Consider the following 17000-nt stretch of genomic DNA (forward strand, 5'->3'; position numbering starts at 1 on the left):
CCAGTCTCTCTAGCTGAAAGCATAGGGCTTAGAAAGTTTTGCGTTTGGTTGAATCGTGTCCATATAGACACAGACATAGACATAGATGATATAAATATGCGGGGCGAGGAGGACCCCGCAGGAAACAGTTGCCCAGTCAATGTAGGACCTGGTCCCTAGGTTTTTTTTATTAATCACCTTTGTCTAGACTGAAAACTTTGCTTTTTAAGATGGGGGGGAGAGGGTGGGCTGGGCCAGATTTCGATCGTGCAAATGCAAAGGAAGGGCTTCGAATTTAGAAGGTTTCTCGTTTGGTTGGCTGGTGTCTGTTTATTAGAGGGATAGATAGAGAGGGTGGGAAACCTGCAGCATGGGGGAAAGAAGCAGGCACAGCATAAAGTTGGGGTGTGGCGGAAGACCCCGGAAAGAGAGAGGCGAGCGAGAGGTCTACCAGGAGCGCGCGTTCGGAAGGGGACGGGACATCAAAGCCGGCTTCTTAAGCCGTGTAAGCGCGGCTCCTTGTTTGTGCAGGCTTTGTACAAACATTGTTTCGGCTACATTGAGACCTGGGTTCCCAACCAAAGAAAACGAGAAGAAGTCGCAGGAAAGTAAACAGGCTCCCACGCCTCCGACTTTTAAAGTCTTCACGTTTCTCGGCATAAGTCTTTGCCTCGCTTTGCCTTCTCTTAACGTGTTAATGCGAAGGTCAAATCTGAGCTTACCCGGGTCAGGCGAGCTGGCTGCATCTGGGACTCACGCTGCCCTCTTGATATTGTTGCGTTGTAGGAATCAGCTTTCGCAGGGCCGGGGGGGGGGGAGGGGGAGGGAGCGGGTGAATCGTAAATATGCAGCCCCCTCTGTGCCTGGAGGGGGGAAAGTTGTAATCTCAAGTCACACACTGTTCGCCTTGGGGCACAGAAACCCCCACCCGAGGTCCCGATTTGCTACCTAGTTACTCAGAGGAGTAACATTAAATTCAAAGATGAACAACGGTAGTTTCATTTGAACCAATGGACTTTCCCCTTCAGAGGCTTATCCCAGTGTAAAGGCGACTGGAAGAAGAAAGTGCAGGCTTCAGAACAGTCGCTTTGAAGCAGCCCTACATAAAGACTTCAGTTGCTTTACTCCGTACACCGTCTGAATGCTGCAACTTCACTGGCCTTAGAAAGAGCCTGGTTCCCCCGATTTTACACGCACGTGCAGCCCGCTTCCATTCATGTTTACGCGGATGCAAGTCTCGGGAACGTCCTCCCAAGAAGATTCGCTTTGGGCTGAAGCCACGGAGAGATCGACCCCTAGGCATGTTTACTCGGTCTCGGAAGACCCTCTCTCTAGATGCAACTGGGAACACGCAAAATATATTCAATAAAAAATTCCATCTTATGCTGAAATAACTTTGTTAGCCCCTAAAGATTCTTCATTGTGTATCCCAAGATACTGCGTATCTTCAGATTGCAATCTGAAGCCCTAGAATTCCATTTTAAGCATAGTTGCATAGATCCATTGGGATGGATCAGGGGACTGATTTCCGTCCGAATAAATAGGGCTGAAACGAAGGCTTCCCTTCTATGCATGTTTACTGGAGTAAGTTGCATTTAACACAATGGGACTTACTTCGGTGTAAACATACATTGGAGGGAACTGCGCGACCGCTGAAATCGACTTAATTCAGCGACCCTCAAGTACTTTTACTGGCTTCTGGGAAGTAAGTCCTACCGGACTCCATGAGACTTACTTCTAAGGCTAGCATCCTGAGGATTGCGTTTCATCACTATTGTCATTATTGCATCATTATGCATCTTCCCTTCATTTCAGCGGGACTCACGCAGGAGAACTTCTCAGTGGGTTGTCCATAACTTGGAAGAGAAATCCCTGAAATACCTCCCAAGAAATGTGCCTAGAGCGTCTTGTTTAGAGTCAGGGAGAGGTTAGATAATCCTCTATTATACGATTAGGTCGCAGAATATGGGAAAGAAGAAATCCCTTCGTGTGGAAAACCTGGGCAAAATGAACAGTCACTTGTTGGTGAGAAGCTTTGTATTTTTGATATATGTATACTTTTATTTTTGATGTATGTATACTTTCCCCAGAGAAAGAGATATATCTTCGAAACGCGTTGGGACTTGTTTTCAGCAATAAACTACTTTTGCACCGTCCTTTCTTTGGTCCTTCTCTCCTTACCTGCTAACTGTCCCTTGCTAATTTGGAAAAGAGGCAGCTTTTAAAAGGCACCTTTATTTACCGGGGGGAAACAACTGGCCCTATCCACCCAGAGGTGTGTGTGGGGACAGGGAGCCATCCATCTCCTTTTGTTTGTTTGTTTCTCTCTTTATGTAAACTACTTTGGAAACTTTTGTTGAAAAGCGTTATATAAATATTCGTGTTTATCGTTGTTTGTTACCGGTGTGGCACTTTCCCTTTTCTTTGCTGACTTTTTAAAAAGGAGAAAACATCGTCTCTTCCTTGTTTAAAACAGCCCCTTGTTTTCAAAGCCCCTTGTTTCCCTCTTCCACCCCTTTTTCCTAATAAAAACCCAGGGGGCGTTATCATTAGAAGATATCTTATGTTTCCCGAGTTGAGAGGGTGGGGGATACTTTGGCAACTCTTGTTCACTTTTCTAGGGATTCAGAGCGGAATTGCATGACACCTCCCTATTCTATTTGGAAATCAGTCCTGGGGTCGGGGAGATTTTAAAATAATAATAATTATTATTATTATTATTATTATTTACTTGTTCAGGTGTAATGTTGTGTGTGCTCCCACCGCCGCCGCCGCCACCCCACCCCCGCCTTCCTTCTGTTATAGTTTCCTTCTCCTTAGGACAAAAAGGATTTGTTTAAAAAACATCCGGCCATCCAAAGATGCGTCCACGTTTGCGTTGACAAAGCAGGACTGGAAAAGCCATCCTTCCAGGTGGACTTTATTTCACCCTCTCAGGAGAGGAGGATGTGAAATATACGCTGCTAAGACACAGGGGTCCGCTTTGTGACGACCAGAGACAGCCGCGTCTGTTAAAAAGATCATCCCTCCTCCTCTTCGGGAATGGGTGCCCCCGCCCGCCACTGGACAAAGGGTTTGAACCAGCAGCCAGGGGGCCATGACCTGGAGGGAACCGGCAAGCTCCTGCCCGGCCGTGGGCCGCCAGTTGCTCCGCAGACTGCGGCTCTAATCGGCACCATTCAAAGGCTAGCATTTGGGCTGGCGTGGCTGGTGGGACATCATCGGGATGCGGTGTTTCCTGCTGACAGTAGGAAAACAACGCGAGGGAGACGAGGCGAGCAGTCTGTTCCCACAGGAAGCGGGCATGGGCATGTATGTCATTAGTTAATTAGTGATTAACTAACTAATGGATTTGGTCCGATAAAATGCCGGCCAAGTGGATGCACAAGGCTGCAAGTGTACTTGGGACTTGTACGGCCCACTTTATAAAGGGAGATTTACTTTATGCGCAGGGGTTGGACGGGAGACACGTGCTTCAATGTGCTTGGATCGTGCCCACTGGTTCTCAGCCTGTTCAAGGCCGCCTAGCTTTGTGTATCCGCAAGTAGGGGCTTGTTTCCCAAGTAGGGTTGCAGTTTAATGGCTGGCCCCGATTCTCCCTTGAGGAAATGCCTCGGAAACCAACCAGGCCCCTTCAAGGGAACCTCCAGAGGGAGGGCAGGAGTGGGCAAGTGCCCCCTCCATACCTGCCCCCATTTCGCTTGCAGAAATCTAACATGTGGGGCACAGCTTGCCCACCCAGAAATGCACTTTGCCCCTTCTGTGTCCTGCCCCCAGTTGGTTTCACCCCCACCCTGCTGGCTACCACTTGGTCTCTCAAGAAGAGTTTAGATCATAGCCCATGTCTGAATGCTACACCTTAACATCCCGATCGATTTTCGGGTTAGGAAGTCAGCCCCCCACTCCAACCCATTCATAATCCGCGCGCTTTTTTAGGGACCCTATATTACATTAAGGGCAGCAATCGGTTCGATTAATCCTTCAGCTATTGCTAAAGAAAGTTAATTTAACTTTCTAAGCAAAGCCCTGTTTACGGCTTCCCTTAACCTCATTTACCTACAGTTATTCACAACTTGCCTTCATCTCAGGTACAGTCGTCCATTTGCGGCGTGTGTCCTGCATTTGAGATGGTCTGCACCCAGCCACACTTTTAAAATGAAGACACCTACAGCTATTCACACAAAAACATGTGCATGTGTACAGACACCCCAACGCATGTCTACTCTGAACAGGCTCAGATGGCAGGGAATCAATGGGGGGGGGCAGAACGCTCTGATCCCGAAATTGGGGCAACAAGTAACACAGATCGCAACGCTTACTCACCTAGGAAACCAGAGGCTGAAAATGTCCAATTGTGGCTTGGCTTTTAATCTACGATACTAGCAGCTAATGGGACAAATCAGCCGAAGGATTAAGACACGGTGTGCAGAGGATATATCAGATAGGAATCAGGAAGAATTTGTTTGCATGTTGAAAAATACTTTGGCATAGTCAAAGAAGCAAAGGAGCGGGGTTGTCCTATCGTGCGTCAAAACCCTTGCAGTCAGACTATCAATACTGTTCACAGGTCAGGTCAGTGTTCAGAAGGGGAGCTGATTGTCCCTTGTTTGCAGCATAACCTCTAGATTCGTCTAGCAGTCCGAAGGCCGACTCAGCCAACCCCTTTTAGACAGAGTTCCTGTTCAAAATGATCACGTCCCGTGTACTTCCACCACGGCTTGAAGTCGGTTTCATGCGGAGCGCTCCAGTTTGACTGGTCAGGCGGATGTTGATTGACAGCCCGGCGAAATTTACGGGAGGAAGTGCCATTGAAATTAACTGGACAAGGCACGGCAGGCATGCCTAACGTGTCCTTTGAATGGCAATGGGACTTCCTCTAGTAAATTTAGTCCGGGTGTCAGCCACTGCTAGTACCAAAGTGTGGCTGCGTGGATTCTAAGTGGCTGGTTTCCTTGAAACCGTTTTGGTTTCCGTTTTTCTCAGCCTCGTCGGCGATCCTATGCTGGAGTGACTTAATTCGGCATCAGCCGGAGAGACTACTTCCATGTGAATGTATTTCTCTGCTAATCTGTGCTGTTCTTCTTCCAGGAAATATACCCCCCCCCTCCAGAGTCGAGACCTCCAACACTTCGGGTTGCACATAAGGGGAGTGCTTAAGGCGAGGTTGAGCCAGATGTGTTAGGGAGACGTCTCTGGCCTTCTAAATTTACAATCTGTCAAGACGCTTTTAAAACTCAAGAGTACGCAAAAGTATTTCATGAATGCTCCGCGAGCGGAATGAGTCACTTTTTACGACATTTCACACGAGCCTATTTATGCCATGGGTGGGTGACTAATGCGGGTTAATAAGAGGAAGGCCACCCATTTCCCAATCGAATTGCTGCTCCAGAGCAGGGGTGGGCAAACCTGGCCCAATAAGCACAAATACATTGTGCCCGGAGACGGTGGGAGTTCTAGTTCAACAACAGCTGGAGGGCCAAGTTTGCCAACCCTTGTTCTAGACGGTGTAAATTGTCAGTTCCCACGACAGTCCTAGAAAACTCATACAGCTGTGGTAGTGTATTGTAAAAACAAAATTTTTAAATCCCATTTGTGAAAACAGCCTGAAAACTTTTGCTAGCTTCCTGCAGTCAAATTAGTGTCAACCCAGTCCCTGCATTTGCGGTTAAAAACCCGATTAAACTCAAAATACTCAAGTCTAAGGCATTTATTAACAGATCTGTGACTCGGCCTCTGCTTCCTTCCTTCCCTTAGATATAGAAGAAATGCTTTCTGGGTCGGCTTCCCACTCCCGTGAGGGAGAACCCCTTATTCCTTCATCTCTCATCGTCCGATTGCGACTAGTTAAGGCAGAGAGGCGTGAGGAAGCCCCCGCAGTATGTTTACATGGAAGCAAGTTCCTTGGATCTCAGTGGGACTCACTAGCAATAAAATGGTGGTGGGCGGGGGTTGGGGTGCAGCTGTCATTCCCTTTCTCACCTACAATTCTGCGCTCTTGTCCATCCAGGTTTTGGCATCCTAAACTCCGTTGCAGGGCAAAGACGTCGGATTGATTTCTGTTAGGCTGCCTTTCGCCCCAAACCCTCAATCCACCGAGGCGGTCTTTTGTTCTCCCTCACTGAAGAGCATCCTAAGTACGCAGCAGCACTTGTGTTGGGGATGGAGGGTGCAGGCTAACCACGGCACCTTCTGCCTGTCCCGAAGAGCCCGCTCCTAGGCATGGTGTACTCAGAACGAGGGGACTTAGTTTCAGATAAGTGACTTGAACATACTGAATTCTCCAAAGAGAGTCCTAGTCCCTCGAAAGGAGGATGAGTGAAACAAGAGATTTGCGATGTATTAAACTGCAGTTTGCGAGTGTGTGGATGAAGTAGTGGGACTCCCTCGGTCTGAGACGGCTGGAAATGCACAAGCAGAGACACTTCTGCTGGCAATGACAATGTGTTGTGAGTCTATGTCCAGGTGCGCATTGAACAACAGCCCGCCTCCCTGCTGAGAAAGAGCTCTGCCGCTCTGCACAGATTTACCCAGAAGTTGCATCTCAACAAAACCTGCTAGCTCCAGATCACAGCTAATCGAAGCAGACAGGGGTAGCTATAATTTAGCGGAGGGGTTCGAAGAACCCCCAAGCTCCGGAGGGCCCCCCAGCTCCGTCCCTCCGTATTTTCTTCATTATTTCCCTCACTCTGAGAGGCCGCCAGGGAAGGGGGTGAACACGGTCCTCTCTCCCCTAGCTACACCCCTGGCAGCAGATACTGTTGCGGGGGTCGCTGGAGCAATCAAGATGTTGTCGAGGGAGTCCCTGGACGGCACTTCGCTCGCTTCTCGTTCAGGCCAGGTTTTCAGTGCCGCTCTGCTGAATTGGCACTCTTAGGGCCTTGAAGCGGCACCGCGAAATCAGACTGGGGACAATTCGGTTCCCTTGTGATTCTCTCCACTGCACGCCAACCTAGCTAGTCGGACGTCCTTACTTGAAAGCAAACGCCACTGGTTAACCCTTGAGTGGGACTGAGTGGGACGTGTTTAGGCCTTGCGGAGTGGGGTGGCGGGTGGGGACTTGCGTTTCCTCGGGTTCCTTCGCTGCCTTCAGCAGATACCTCGGAGGAACCCTCCTGCTGAAGCCAGGCCGTGGATTCATAAAGGAGGAGTAGCAGCGGCCAGTCATGGGACAGAGCCCAGAAGAGAGCTGCCCGCAATGCCACTGACTCCCAGGCAGTCGGGCTGAATCTAACCCGACTACCCAACCCCTAACTACACAGATTGGTTAATTAAGTGGGTATTTCTAAAACGCCTAGGCATATACACGTGGAGCAAATATTAACATATCTATCGAACATTTAGGACTGGGTGCAGATGGAGCAGAACCTTCCAAACGTATTCAAGGCGAAAACAAGGCTGTAATCCTGTACATGCTTACTTGGGAGTAAGGCCCGCTGAACTCGGTGACACCAGTGACCGAGTAGACAAGCATAGGCCTGCAGGGTTTATAGATATCCACGGACTTGACTTTCAAGATAGGATCTGGCAATCAAGTAAGATCTCTTCTTTAGGATCGAGGATTCTTTCGGATTCCCTTCTTTAGGAAATGAGGGGATGTGGTCCCCTTGATGTATGGGGAGTGTCCCAGAGCCGTGGAGAACAGGAGGAGGGCTTATATTTGTGAAGGAGACTGGGAAAGCTGATGTAATGAGGGTGGGGTGGATTCCCCCACCCCATGTCAGCCGGTCCGAAAGTTCTGAATCTGAACCCCGAACTCGGGGTGGGGGACACGTTGTATCTGGGGAGCAATAATGCCTACCATTCCATTCCAGAGCCGCCTCCCGCACCTACAATTCCCTTGGAGGGAGCCTGGCTGAACTTAGGCTCCGTCCTCCTCTGCAAACTGAACTGTGAGACCCTGCTCAGCAGCAGCACAGCAGCAGCCAGCCCTCGGCGCTCTAGTGGGCGGCTCTGCTTCTTAGCAAATGGCGGGGCTGGGCCTCGTGGGCCTCGGTCTGCGACCCACCCCGGGGCCCGTCGCCTGGCGCGTGTGACTTTTCCTGCCCACGAACTTTCGCGGGAAGTCAGCAGCGGCCCCCGGAGAGGCGAGCGCTGCAGGCGAGCAAGAGAACAGGCCTCCCTTCTCAGACCCCTCCCTCGCCCGCTGTCTCCCAGGAGACCGCGGCGTCCTCGGCGCTGGCCCCACCGCCCCCATTGGTCAAAGCGGCACTTTGACCGCTTCCGCGAGATATTGCAGTCAAAACGCAAAAGGAAATTGGCGGGGGATCACATGAGAGTGCCTGAGCCATCTATCCTTGGAGGGAAAGTGGGGCAAAAAAGAGCCCCCCCCTGGAATTAATTAATTAGTGCTGTTAGACCCGCCCTTTCAGCGCATAGAAGAGAGAAGCCTGCCGACTGATTCTAAAGAGGTGCCCCTGGAAGTAAATCTCAGGATTGTTCGCATTTACCTCAAGAGTGCTCTGTGGTTATGAATAAATAAGGGACTAGGAATATTACTGCGGATTAAGAAACTAACAGCTGGGTCCTGGGCATGGTTACTCCGGAGTAAATCCCATTGAGTTAAAAGAGAGGAGAGCTGGTCTTGTGGTAGCAAGCATGACTTGTCCCCTTAGCTAAGCAGGGTCTGTCCTGGTTGCATATGAAAGGGAGACTTGATGTGTGAGCACTGCAAGATATTCCCCTCAGGGGATGAAGCCGCTCTGGGAAGAGCAGAAGGTTTCAAGTTCCCTCCCTGGCATCTCCAAGATAGGGCTGAGAGAGAAGCCGCTGCCAGTCTTCACAGACTGGCAGCGGCTTCTCCAAGGTTGCAGGCAGGAATCTTTCTCAGACCCTGCTTAGCTATGGGGACAAGTCATGCTTGCTACCACAAGACCAGCATTCCTCTCCTCTCCTCTCCTCTCCTCCCTCTCTTCATCTTAAGTGAAATCCCGTGGATTTAAGTCGCGCTCACTTCCAAGTGCGTTCCTTACAAATCAGTTCAATTCTCAACAGGCTTTAGGGCAATCCTTAAAAAGGGAAGTGATGTTTTTGGAATCAATGGGTATTAAAAATAGGGGATGTCAGACGGCTGAGATACAAGCTTAACGGGCTTGTGGATGCAGCAGGCTGTCTGTGATACTCACAATGTTGGCTCCATATAGCGTTAGATCAGAATATAATGGAACGGAATATAAAGAGAAGAATGATCAGTCTGAGAATGATCGAAGGTACTCCCCCAGCCAGCCGTCCCCGCATCACCTCCCCTCCCCAGTCCTAGTGTTAATTGGGCCTTTTCTCTCTTTGGGTGGTTTGGATGGCGCTGCTGCTGCTGCCCTTGGCAGACACGTCACTCCGCGCGCTTTCCCCTCCCCTCGCATCGCTTGCAGCCGCCGCTTCAGAGCTTCTTGTCTAGCCTTGCAAACCAGAGGAGATGATACCAGAACTCTGAAGGGGGATCTGGAGCGTGGACGGCCTGGAGGCTGGGCAAGAAGGGGAGATGTTGCTGCTGGTCGGTTCTGTGTGGCTACGATTCGACAGAGAAGCGCGCTCCTTGGGAACCTGGGAGAAGGCACGGTGAACTTGGCTCGCCTTGGGGAGAATTGCCTGGCTCGGCGTGCGATATTAGGGCGAGAAGCAACAGAAGCTGCCCACGACCCCGAGCCGGTGGCTTGGGCTTCCGATTCTCTCGGAGGAAAATGGATCCCCTTTAATGGGACTCTCCCTCACTGCTGCAGAGAGGAACAAGTTTGGAGCCGGAACGAGCTGAGCTGCTCCCACAGTGGAGGGGCGTGAAGGTTTTGTGTGACGCGCACAGAACAGACCAGTTTGGCCCGAAGGGGTCTAAAATAAACATAGTGAGTACACACGTGCTAAGGAGGGAGGTGGAGGGGGGGCGAGAGAGGCGAGCACCAATTCCTCTCGGCGAGCAAATACTCGCCTTGATCCAATTCAGCGAGACTCCGACTTTGTCTGAAGGAAGCGCCTGTCTGCGGAACTCCGTTTATTTACCTCCTGCTGCTTTGCTGCGATTTCCCAGTTTTGCGTTGGCCTTTCGGGGCCAGCTCCTTTTGATCCGAATTAGGGAAGGAGGCTCTTCCCCTCCCAATCGCTCCCTGATTCGTTGACCTTGATTTGGAGACTGTATGTACTTTGCAAGTGCGGGAGGAGGAAGGAGCAAGGGGTTGGTCGCTGCCCTTTGGGGGTGGCTTTTCTACGGAAGAAACGCATCTCATCTTGGGGCCTGCCGACCTTCTCGTAGCCGAAATCTTGGCCGCCTGAGGCTTCGGTGTGTTGTTGGTGTTTTGGTTTGGCTTGTTGTTTTGCCACTCCCCGGCCTTGAAAGGCGCGAGAGGTCCAAGAGTTAACCCAGCGGCGCCTCCCCGGACTCTGCGGCCAACTCCGAGTCAAAGTCCATGCTCCCGGCCACCCAGCAGGATCGGGGTCTACTATGCCAGTGACACCCTCCTCCTTGCCTTGCATCAGCCGCGATGAAGGAGAAGTCCAAGAATGCCGCGAAGACGCGCCGCGAGAAGGAAAATGGCGAATTCTACGAGCTGGCCAAGCTGCTGCCCCTGCCCTCGGCCATCACCTCCCAGCTCGACAAGGCGTCCATCATCCGCCTCACCACCAGCTACCTAAAGATGAGAGCCGTCTTCCCAGAAGGTGAGTCCTCCGACCTGAGCGCCTGCGGGGGCAGAGGGAGCTGCTTCGCCTCTTTTTGCCCCGCTGCCAGTCAGGGGAAGAGGCTTGGGTGTGTGCCTTTGTGATGCCGAGCTCGCTTCCAGAAGGAGTTAGTTGAAAGGGAAAGCCAGGCTAGATGGAGGACCTTTGGCCTGATCCAGCCAGGACGGGCTGATGGTCTAACTCATTTGACAGCGAGGCTCAAGGTTTGAGAAAGAACCGGCTCTAAACTTCCCCATCCCAAAACGAGGACTCAGTGTGCAGCGTTTGGGAAATAGCATTTTTATTTATACCACCAACTAAATACCTTGAGGAAGTCCTCCCACGGACATCCAAGGGGCAGTGGATTGGGACCCGAGATTCTTCTTTGTTCTCGGGATCTGAAATGAAGTCCCGGGGATGGTCCGGGGCAATGTCCTTTATTTTAATAGGATTTCTCTGGAGTAGTAGGTTGTAGTTTAAGATTGCGCCTTGCCACTAAAAGCATGTCCTGAAAATATTTTCAACAGTGCTTTCTTTACTGGATTGTGTTTAACATCGAAGTGATGGATGGGCTTACCTGACAGGGTTTTTGTGTGAACAAATCAGTGAACAAATCAGAGATGAAAAAGAAACAGGCTACAATCTACAATCCATTTAACTATAACGGAATCCTGTTGAAGTCCATGGAACTAGGCGAGCATATTTGTAATTGCCGCCTGCCCTGAATGGGGAAGCACTTCTCCATTTCTGTAATAATTAATATTTCCCTCGGCTATGCTACAAAATGTAACAGAGGTCCGGGCTATTCGCAAGTCAAGAATTTTAAAAAGAAAAGGCCTACAAAGTTAAGACGTGCTGATATGCCTGAAGAGCAATCCTATCATCTTGTTAGTAAAGTCGCGCTTAGTAAGCGCGCAAGAACGCCATGCACAAGTCTCGACTCACAAAGTGCTTGGAAGCTCCACCCGGAGCTTAATCACACTGCCCTGGAACAAGCCAGATACATCAATGGCACTTCCTTTTAAGTAAATTTGTGAAATAGAGGTGAAAATATCCAAGGGGGATGTGGAAATAATTTCCACATTTTTATTCCTATGGGTCTTGCTTCTCCTTTGTGCCTGTTTACTGGAAAGGTTCCAAAGTCCATTGAGCAAAGCAGGTCCTAGTAAACAAACACTTAACTGAAAATAAGTCCAACACATTTCAGTTGCACTTAGTGAACTTAGGATCCGAGTGGAAGCTGCTATGCTAAGCAGACAATAATGTAATCGCAGTGTTTCGGCCTTGCTATAGGCCATCTGGTCCAACTCTCTGCTTGATACAAGAAATCCAGAGCTGGACAATCCTCAAGAGATGGCTGCCTCACCTCTACTTGGACCTCCAACTAGAGAGAACCCACCTCTCCCCCCACCCCCAGATAATTGGATCCAGTGTCGAACTCCTCTTACCATTGAGATCCTTTAACTCAAGCCGATTAGATCTAGCCCTGCCCTCTGGGGAAGCAGAGGACAAGTTTTGACCTCTTCTTTGTGACAATCCTTCAGTTGTTTGGAAAATGTTATCATGGCCCTCCTCAATCTTCTTCAGGCCAAACAAAATTAGTTCTCTCAACCTTTCCCCATTTGTTTTTCTAGGTTCCCTTTTATATTCCTTTTCTCTAGAGCCAGGTCCCTTTTTTCTAGACCTTCCCCCCCCCCAAACCCCTGACCATCTTCTTTTATATTATCTTAATATAAACGTCATATAAAACGTATTTACTTTAAAAATACACCCCGCTGAAATGAGTGGAGTCTCTGTCTTCCGGATCTGATCGGAATGCCAGTCAGCAATCAGGCGCAAAAGCAGTTTGCATGTACTTGCCTTTACATTCTGATCTTAAATGTTAAATGTTAAATGTTAAAATTAGAATTAATCTGAAGCAGATTTAATTCAACTCGAGGTTATTAGAGCTCACTGATGGCAGTGGCACCAAATCGCCTTTAGGAATACACGTTAAGGTAATTAACACTTTGCCTCCCCGCTGTGGACTTCGCTGCAGTTTCTCCACAAGCGTTTTGATTTCGCTTGTCCTTCCCAACCACCACTGCCCGGCTCCCGCAGCTGCTCTTTCCGCTGCATCCCCGACATGAGCTTTGACATGGACACAATCTGCAGCGCGCTTTGTGCGTTTTAGCCGCCGCTGTAAACAAATGCGAGCACCGCGCGGCAGTAGAGAATCTCGTTGGGCTGAACTGACAGCAGGAGATATAATTAGTTCCACCCAGCGCCGCAGACAGCTGCCTCGCTAATCGTGTGGAGCAATGTTCTCTCGCGTTGAAAGAGGAGCTCCCCTCACTCCCATTCTCCAGCAGGGTGGCTTAAAACGAGTGTTCCCTGCGGTTGTTTCTTTTTAAAGCCCACCTGCCTGCAAGAAGGAAAAGCCCCCCGCAAGCAGCCCCAGCTTTCACTACGCGGCTGATAGACAGGAATCTCTCGGCACGTACCCCAAAACAGCCGTCATCAGACTAACGCGGGTGGCGAATAGCGACTTGACTGGCTTACTCGCTTGAGTGAATTGGTCCCCGCATTTCCGACCATCCCTGCCTTCCGATTTTGGAAAGCAGGCCACTTCGGTCCCTTTCATTTTCCGCCTTACGCTTTGGCCAATCACAGAGACAGAAAATTAGACCTTCTTGGGTTGTTTTTGTAAACCGTTGGCACACGTTTTAGCACACGTTTCACTCACCTGTGAAAGGAGATTTCGAAATCTTTGAATAGGTCACGGCGTTGTGCAGGTCCTCCGGCTGAGCACGTTTTTGACAAGTATTGTCACTCTCTCCTTAAGGTCAAAATTCTGATAAACCTCACTAAAATTCGCTGGGCTTACTTCCAAGTTAACTTGGTTTAGAGTGGGCTACAAGCGCTGGATGACACCACCACCACCACTACTACTACTTCTAGCTGACGTACAAGGCAAGGATGCACTGGTGCACTGAGAGAACGCTTAACAGAATGTTTTAGAATGTGAGCCCTTTGGGGACAGGGAGCCATCTTATTTATTTATTATTTCTCTGTGTAAACCGCCCTGAGCTATTTTTGGAAGGGCGGTACAGAAATCAAAACAACAACAACAACAACAACAACAACAGAACTTCCCAACTAACTGCACTGATGCAGCGCTGAAATGGCAGTTCTTGAGTCCCCTTCTCCAGGAAGCCCTCTGTGCCATTTGAAAATATGTCCTCAATGGCTGTGCAATCCTCAGGGGCGTATTTTCGGGAGGCACAAAGGGCTTTCTGGGGAAGGGGAAGGCCTCAAAAATTGCCACTTCCCTGCTGCACCAGTGCAATTAGTTGGGCAGTTCTGTTAGGCTGCTCTCTGCACTGGTGCATCCTTGCTCTATATGTCACCCACTATTATTATTTGTACATGTTGCTTTGAAGTCGAGAAGTCTCTGCCCCAGGAACTTACACGCTAAAATATTATATATTGCTATCCTGAGCCTAAAAGAACACATTGTTTTAGGATCTGCCAAATGGTGGGTGGGGGAGGAAGGACTACAAATTCTGTTGAAATCAGCTGAAGTTTACTTTGCCTCGCTTATTCCTGCTGGTAGGGAAGTCTGGCCGAATTTGGGGGAGGAGATGTTCCTGGCGGGTCTCTCCATGACCGGTGCCTGGAAGGGGTTCCTTTTATATTTGATCAAGCGCTAGCTATAGTTGGGAATGGGACACCCACCACTAAAGCCCTTTTTCACTCCCTAATAAAGGCAGGCTCCAGTTTCCAGTCTTCCTCTAGAAATACATGCTGATCGCCTGCGACAATTCTGAGACTGAGTAGTCTCATTCAAGTCTCATGAGAGTAGTCTCATGGGACTTCACCCTGCCATACAGATCACTTGGCTGCTGCTTCGTTGGCTTCTGTTACCTTTATAATCTGCGGGTTCTTACATTAACTCCGACCAAAGGTGTTGGAAGATTTGCTTAAGGATAACCAGCGAGATCCCAGAATCTTCTGAGAAGTTCGAAGTTCAGCTAAGTCTCCTTAGGCAAGCGCAAAAAAGCACATCTCCAGTCCCAGAGGTGAAGACAGGGAGGGGAATGCTTGAGGAACAACTCCTCACTTCACATTTCTGGCGGGAAGAGGAAAAACACTTAGCGGGGAGAAAACAACGTTTTGGGAGTTGAAAATATAGGTAGAGGAGTGGGTCTCAGTAAAATAAGGGAGGAACTCCTCAAACGTTTGGGCTGGGGCATCTCCACCCTGTCCAGTCATCAGCATATTTATTTGGAGAAATCCCATTTGTTTCAGTGAAATGTTTCCAGATAACTTCACAGTCCTACACACATCATGTATCTGGGGAAAAATAAGTCCCGTTTATTTCACTGGGACATTTTCTTAGATAAGTGTGTGCTTAAAGATCTCAGCTGCGGATTAAACCCCTGCTAACTTGGCGAAGAGGCACCTTTTTACGTGGCGATTCTCTTTATTTAGCAGGGGAAGAGTAACTGGCCCTATCCACCCCCAGCACAGGACCTCCAGTGACTGTTGCTGGTGTCTATTTTATGTTTCTTTTGAGATTGTGAGCCCTTCGGGGACAGGGCTCCATCTTATTTATTTGTTATGTCTCTGTGTAAACCGCCCTGAGCCATTTTTGGAAGGGTGGTATAGAAATCGAATCAATGATGATGATGATGATGATGATGATGATGATGATGCCTCTGAAATAACTACCAAGACTCGTGTTTTACTGACAATTCTTAATGTAGGTTAAATTTCTCCCTCCGTGCTGACAAGTATGAATTTAAAACAAATAATGCATAAAATCCACTCTCATATCACTGTAACTACCCCGATTGTGAGTAGGACAAGATAGTGACAGAGTAGGAGGTAACAAATCTGTACTCACAGAAATTCATTCCTCTGTCTCATAGATCTGGGACTGTATCCCGCTCAGCCCATTACCCATTTGGCTTTGTTCAGGTAAACCCATCAAACCTTCGCCCCTCGCTTTGTTCTCTGGTGGTTAGCTTCTTTATGCTGAGATTGCAGGCATGTTTACTCAGAAATAAGTCGGTGGGACTTTAATAGGACCTACTCCTAGGAAAGCATGCATGGATCCGATAGCCTAAAAAGACCATCACAGCCTATTACCCGAAAAATAAGCGTCATTCCTGCCCATCAGAAAATATGCAGTGGAGTTTATTCTAGAAGCTGGGAAAATGCAGCGGGGCTGTTTATTCTAGAATCTGCTGCTTCTAGAGGAAACAGCAACCAGACCTGCAATTGCGGGACTCGTCTTGATAACGCCCGGCGAAGGAGAGACGTGGATTTACGTGGTGGTTAATATTATCTAGGTGATTAATTAAGGCAAAATCTCCACTCTTTGTCACTTGTTTGACCTGTCTGGTGGGGAGACATGCTGGTAAGAAGATGTGGTAAGAAAGGGCAGGTTAAAAGCTCCTGGGTTCCTTTCTTAGTTGGATCCTGTTGTCAAAATACTAGGCTTTAAGACTATTTACACTGCAGTCTTCATGCTGCTGATTCCAGGAGGTCATTCACACAATCAAAAACTGTGTTCTACCCAGGTCTGGGAACTGTGTGTGCTCCCAATTTTAAGTTGTGTGGAAACAAGGTAGGCAGAAAACCTGGGAAGAAGTGATTGTGTGGACACAAGGTAGGAAGAAAACCTGGGTAGCTTTCCCTCCTACCTTGCTTCCACACAATCCCTTCTACCCAGCTTTTCCTCTTACCTTGCTTCTGCACAACAGAACATTGGGAACACACCCAGCTCCCTAGAACACAGTTTATGATTGTGTGAATGACCTCCACATTTCATAAAGTTAAGTGGTGCAAGTTTGAGGATTGTAGTTTTTCGTTAGTTTCACTGCCAATTAGTTTTCCCAGAATGTATCAAATTATCCAAATTAAGTCCCCCCCACCAAAAAAAAGATCCCCACTGGAGGTGTAAGTATTATTGCATATACTGCAGAGAAGGCCTTGAAAATATGTGGGAAATGTCTAGTTTTAATTGAAGGCCCAGAAGAAATAAAAATTGCCCCTGCCTTACAAAAGATGGCTAACCTACAGTGTATGTGTAAGTTAGGTACACAAACTAGGGAGTACGTTTTACTTAATTTTAAGAGGACTTACTTTTCTGTAAATATGCATAGGACCAGTCTGCACAAGCTTTCTGCATCAATAAAATGAATGTACTATTAATAGCAAAGTAATATGTGTAAGAAAATATCACAGAGTGCAGCTGTGTACAATTCGAATATTCTTACACAATGTGATTGTAAATGCTGGAAAGATTTTCCATAGATTTTAAAAATACAAATAAATTAATTTTGGATAATCCATTTTTCCTTTTGTTGTCTGAGGAATCTCGCCTAAAAATG

General features: G+C 48.6%; 1 protein-coding gene and 2 long non-coding RNA genes across 4 annotated transcripts in view; 2 read left to right on the plus strand and 1 right to left on the minus strand.

The window, feature by feature from the left end:
- Window positions 1-784, minus strand: part of LOC128351951 (uncharacterized) — a 36476-nt gene extending 35692 nt beyond the window's left edge. For both annotated transcript variants that reach the window (XR_008320135.1, XR_008320134.1), the window contains exon 1: window positions 702-784. This is a non-coding gene — a long non-coding RNA (uncharacterized LOC128351951). The remainder of the gene's footprint in view (window positions 1-701) is intronic.
- A 2272-nt stretch (window positions 785-3056) lies between these two features.
- LOC128348887 (uncharacterized) lies at window positions 3057-6298 on the plus strand. The gene is made up of 3 exons (XR_008318403.1): window positions 3057-3291; window positions 5734-5855; window positions 5987-6298. It is a non-coding gene; the product is annotated as an uncharacterized LOC128348887 (long non-coding RNA).
- Window positions 6299-10445: 4147 nt separating this feature from the next.
- SIM2 (SIM bHLH transcription factor 2) overlaps window positions 10446-17000 on the plus strand; it is a 98995-nt gene continuing 92440 nt past the window's right edge. Inside the window, exon 1 of the mRNA XM_053307764.1 lies at window positions 10446-10620. Within this exon, the coding sequence (XP_053163739.1) occupies window positions 10446-10620 (175 nt within the window). The remainder of the gene's footprint in view (window positions 10621-17000) is intronic.

The sequence above is a fragment of the Hemicordylus capensis genome, chromosome 3 (assembly GCF_027244095.1).
Source record: "Hemicordylus capensis ecotype Gifberg chromosome 3, rHemCap1.1.pri, whole genome shotgun sequence".
Classification (NCBI taxonomy): domain Eukaryota; kingdom Metazoa; phylum Chordata; class Lepidosauria; order Squamata; family Cordylidae; genus Hemicordylus; species Hemicordylus capensis.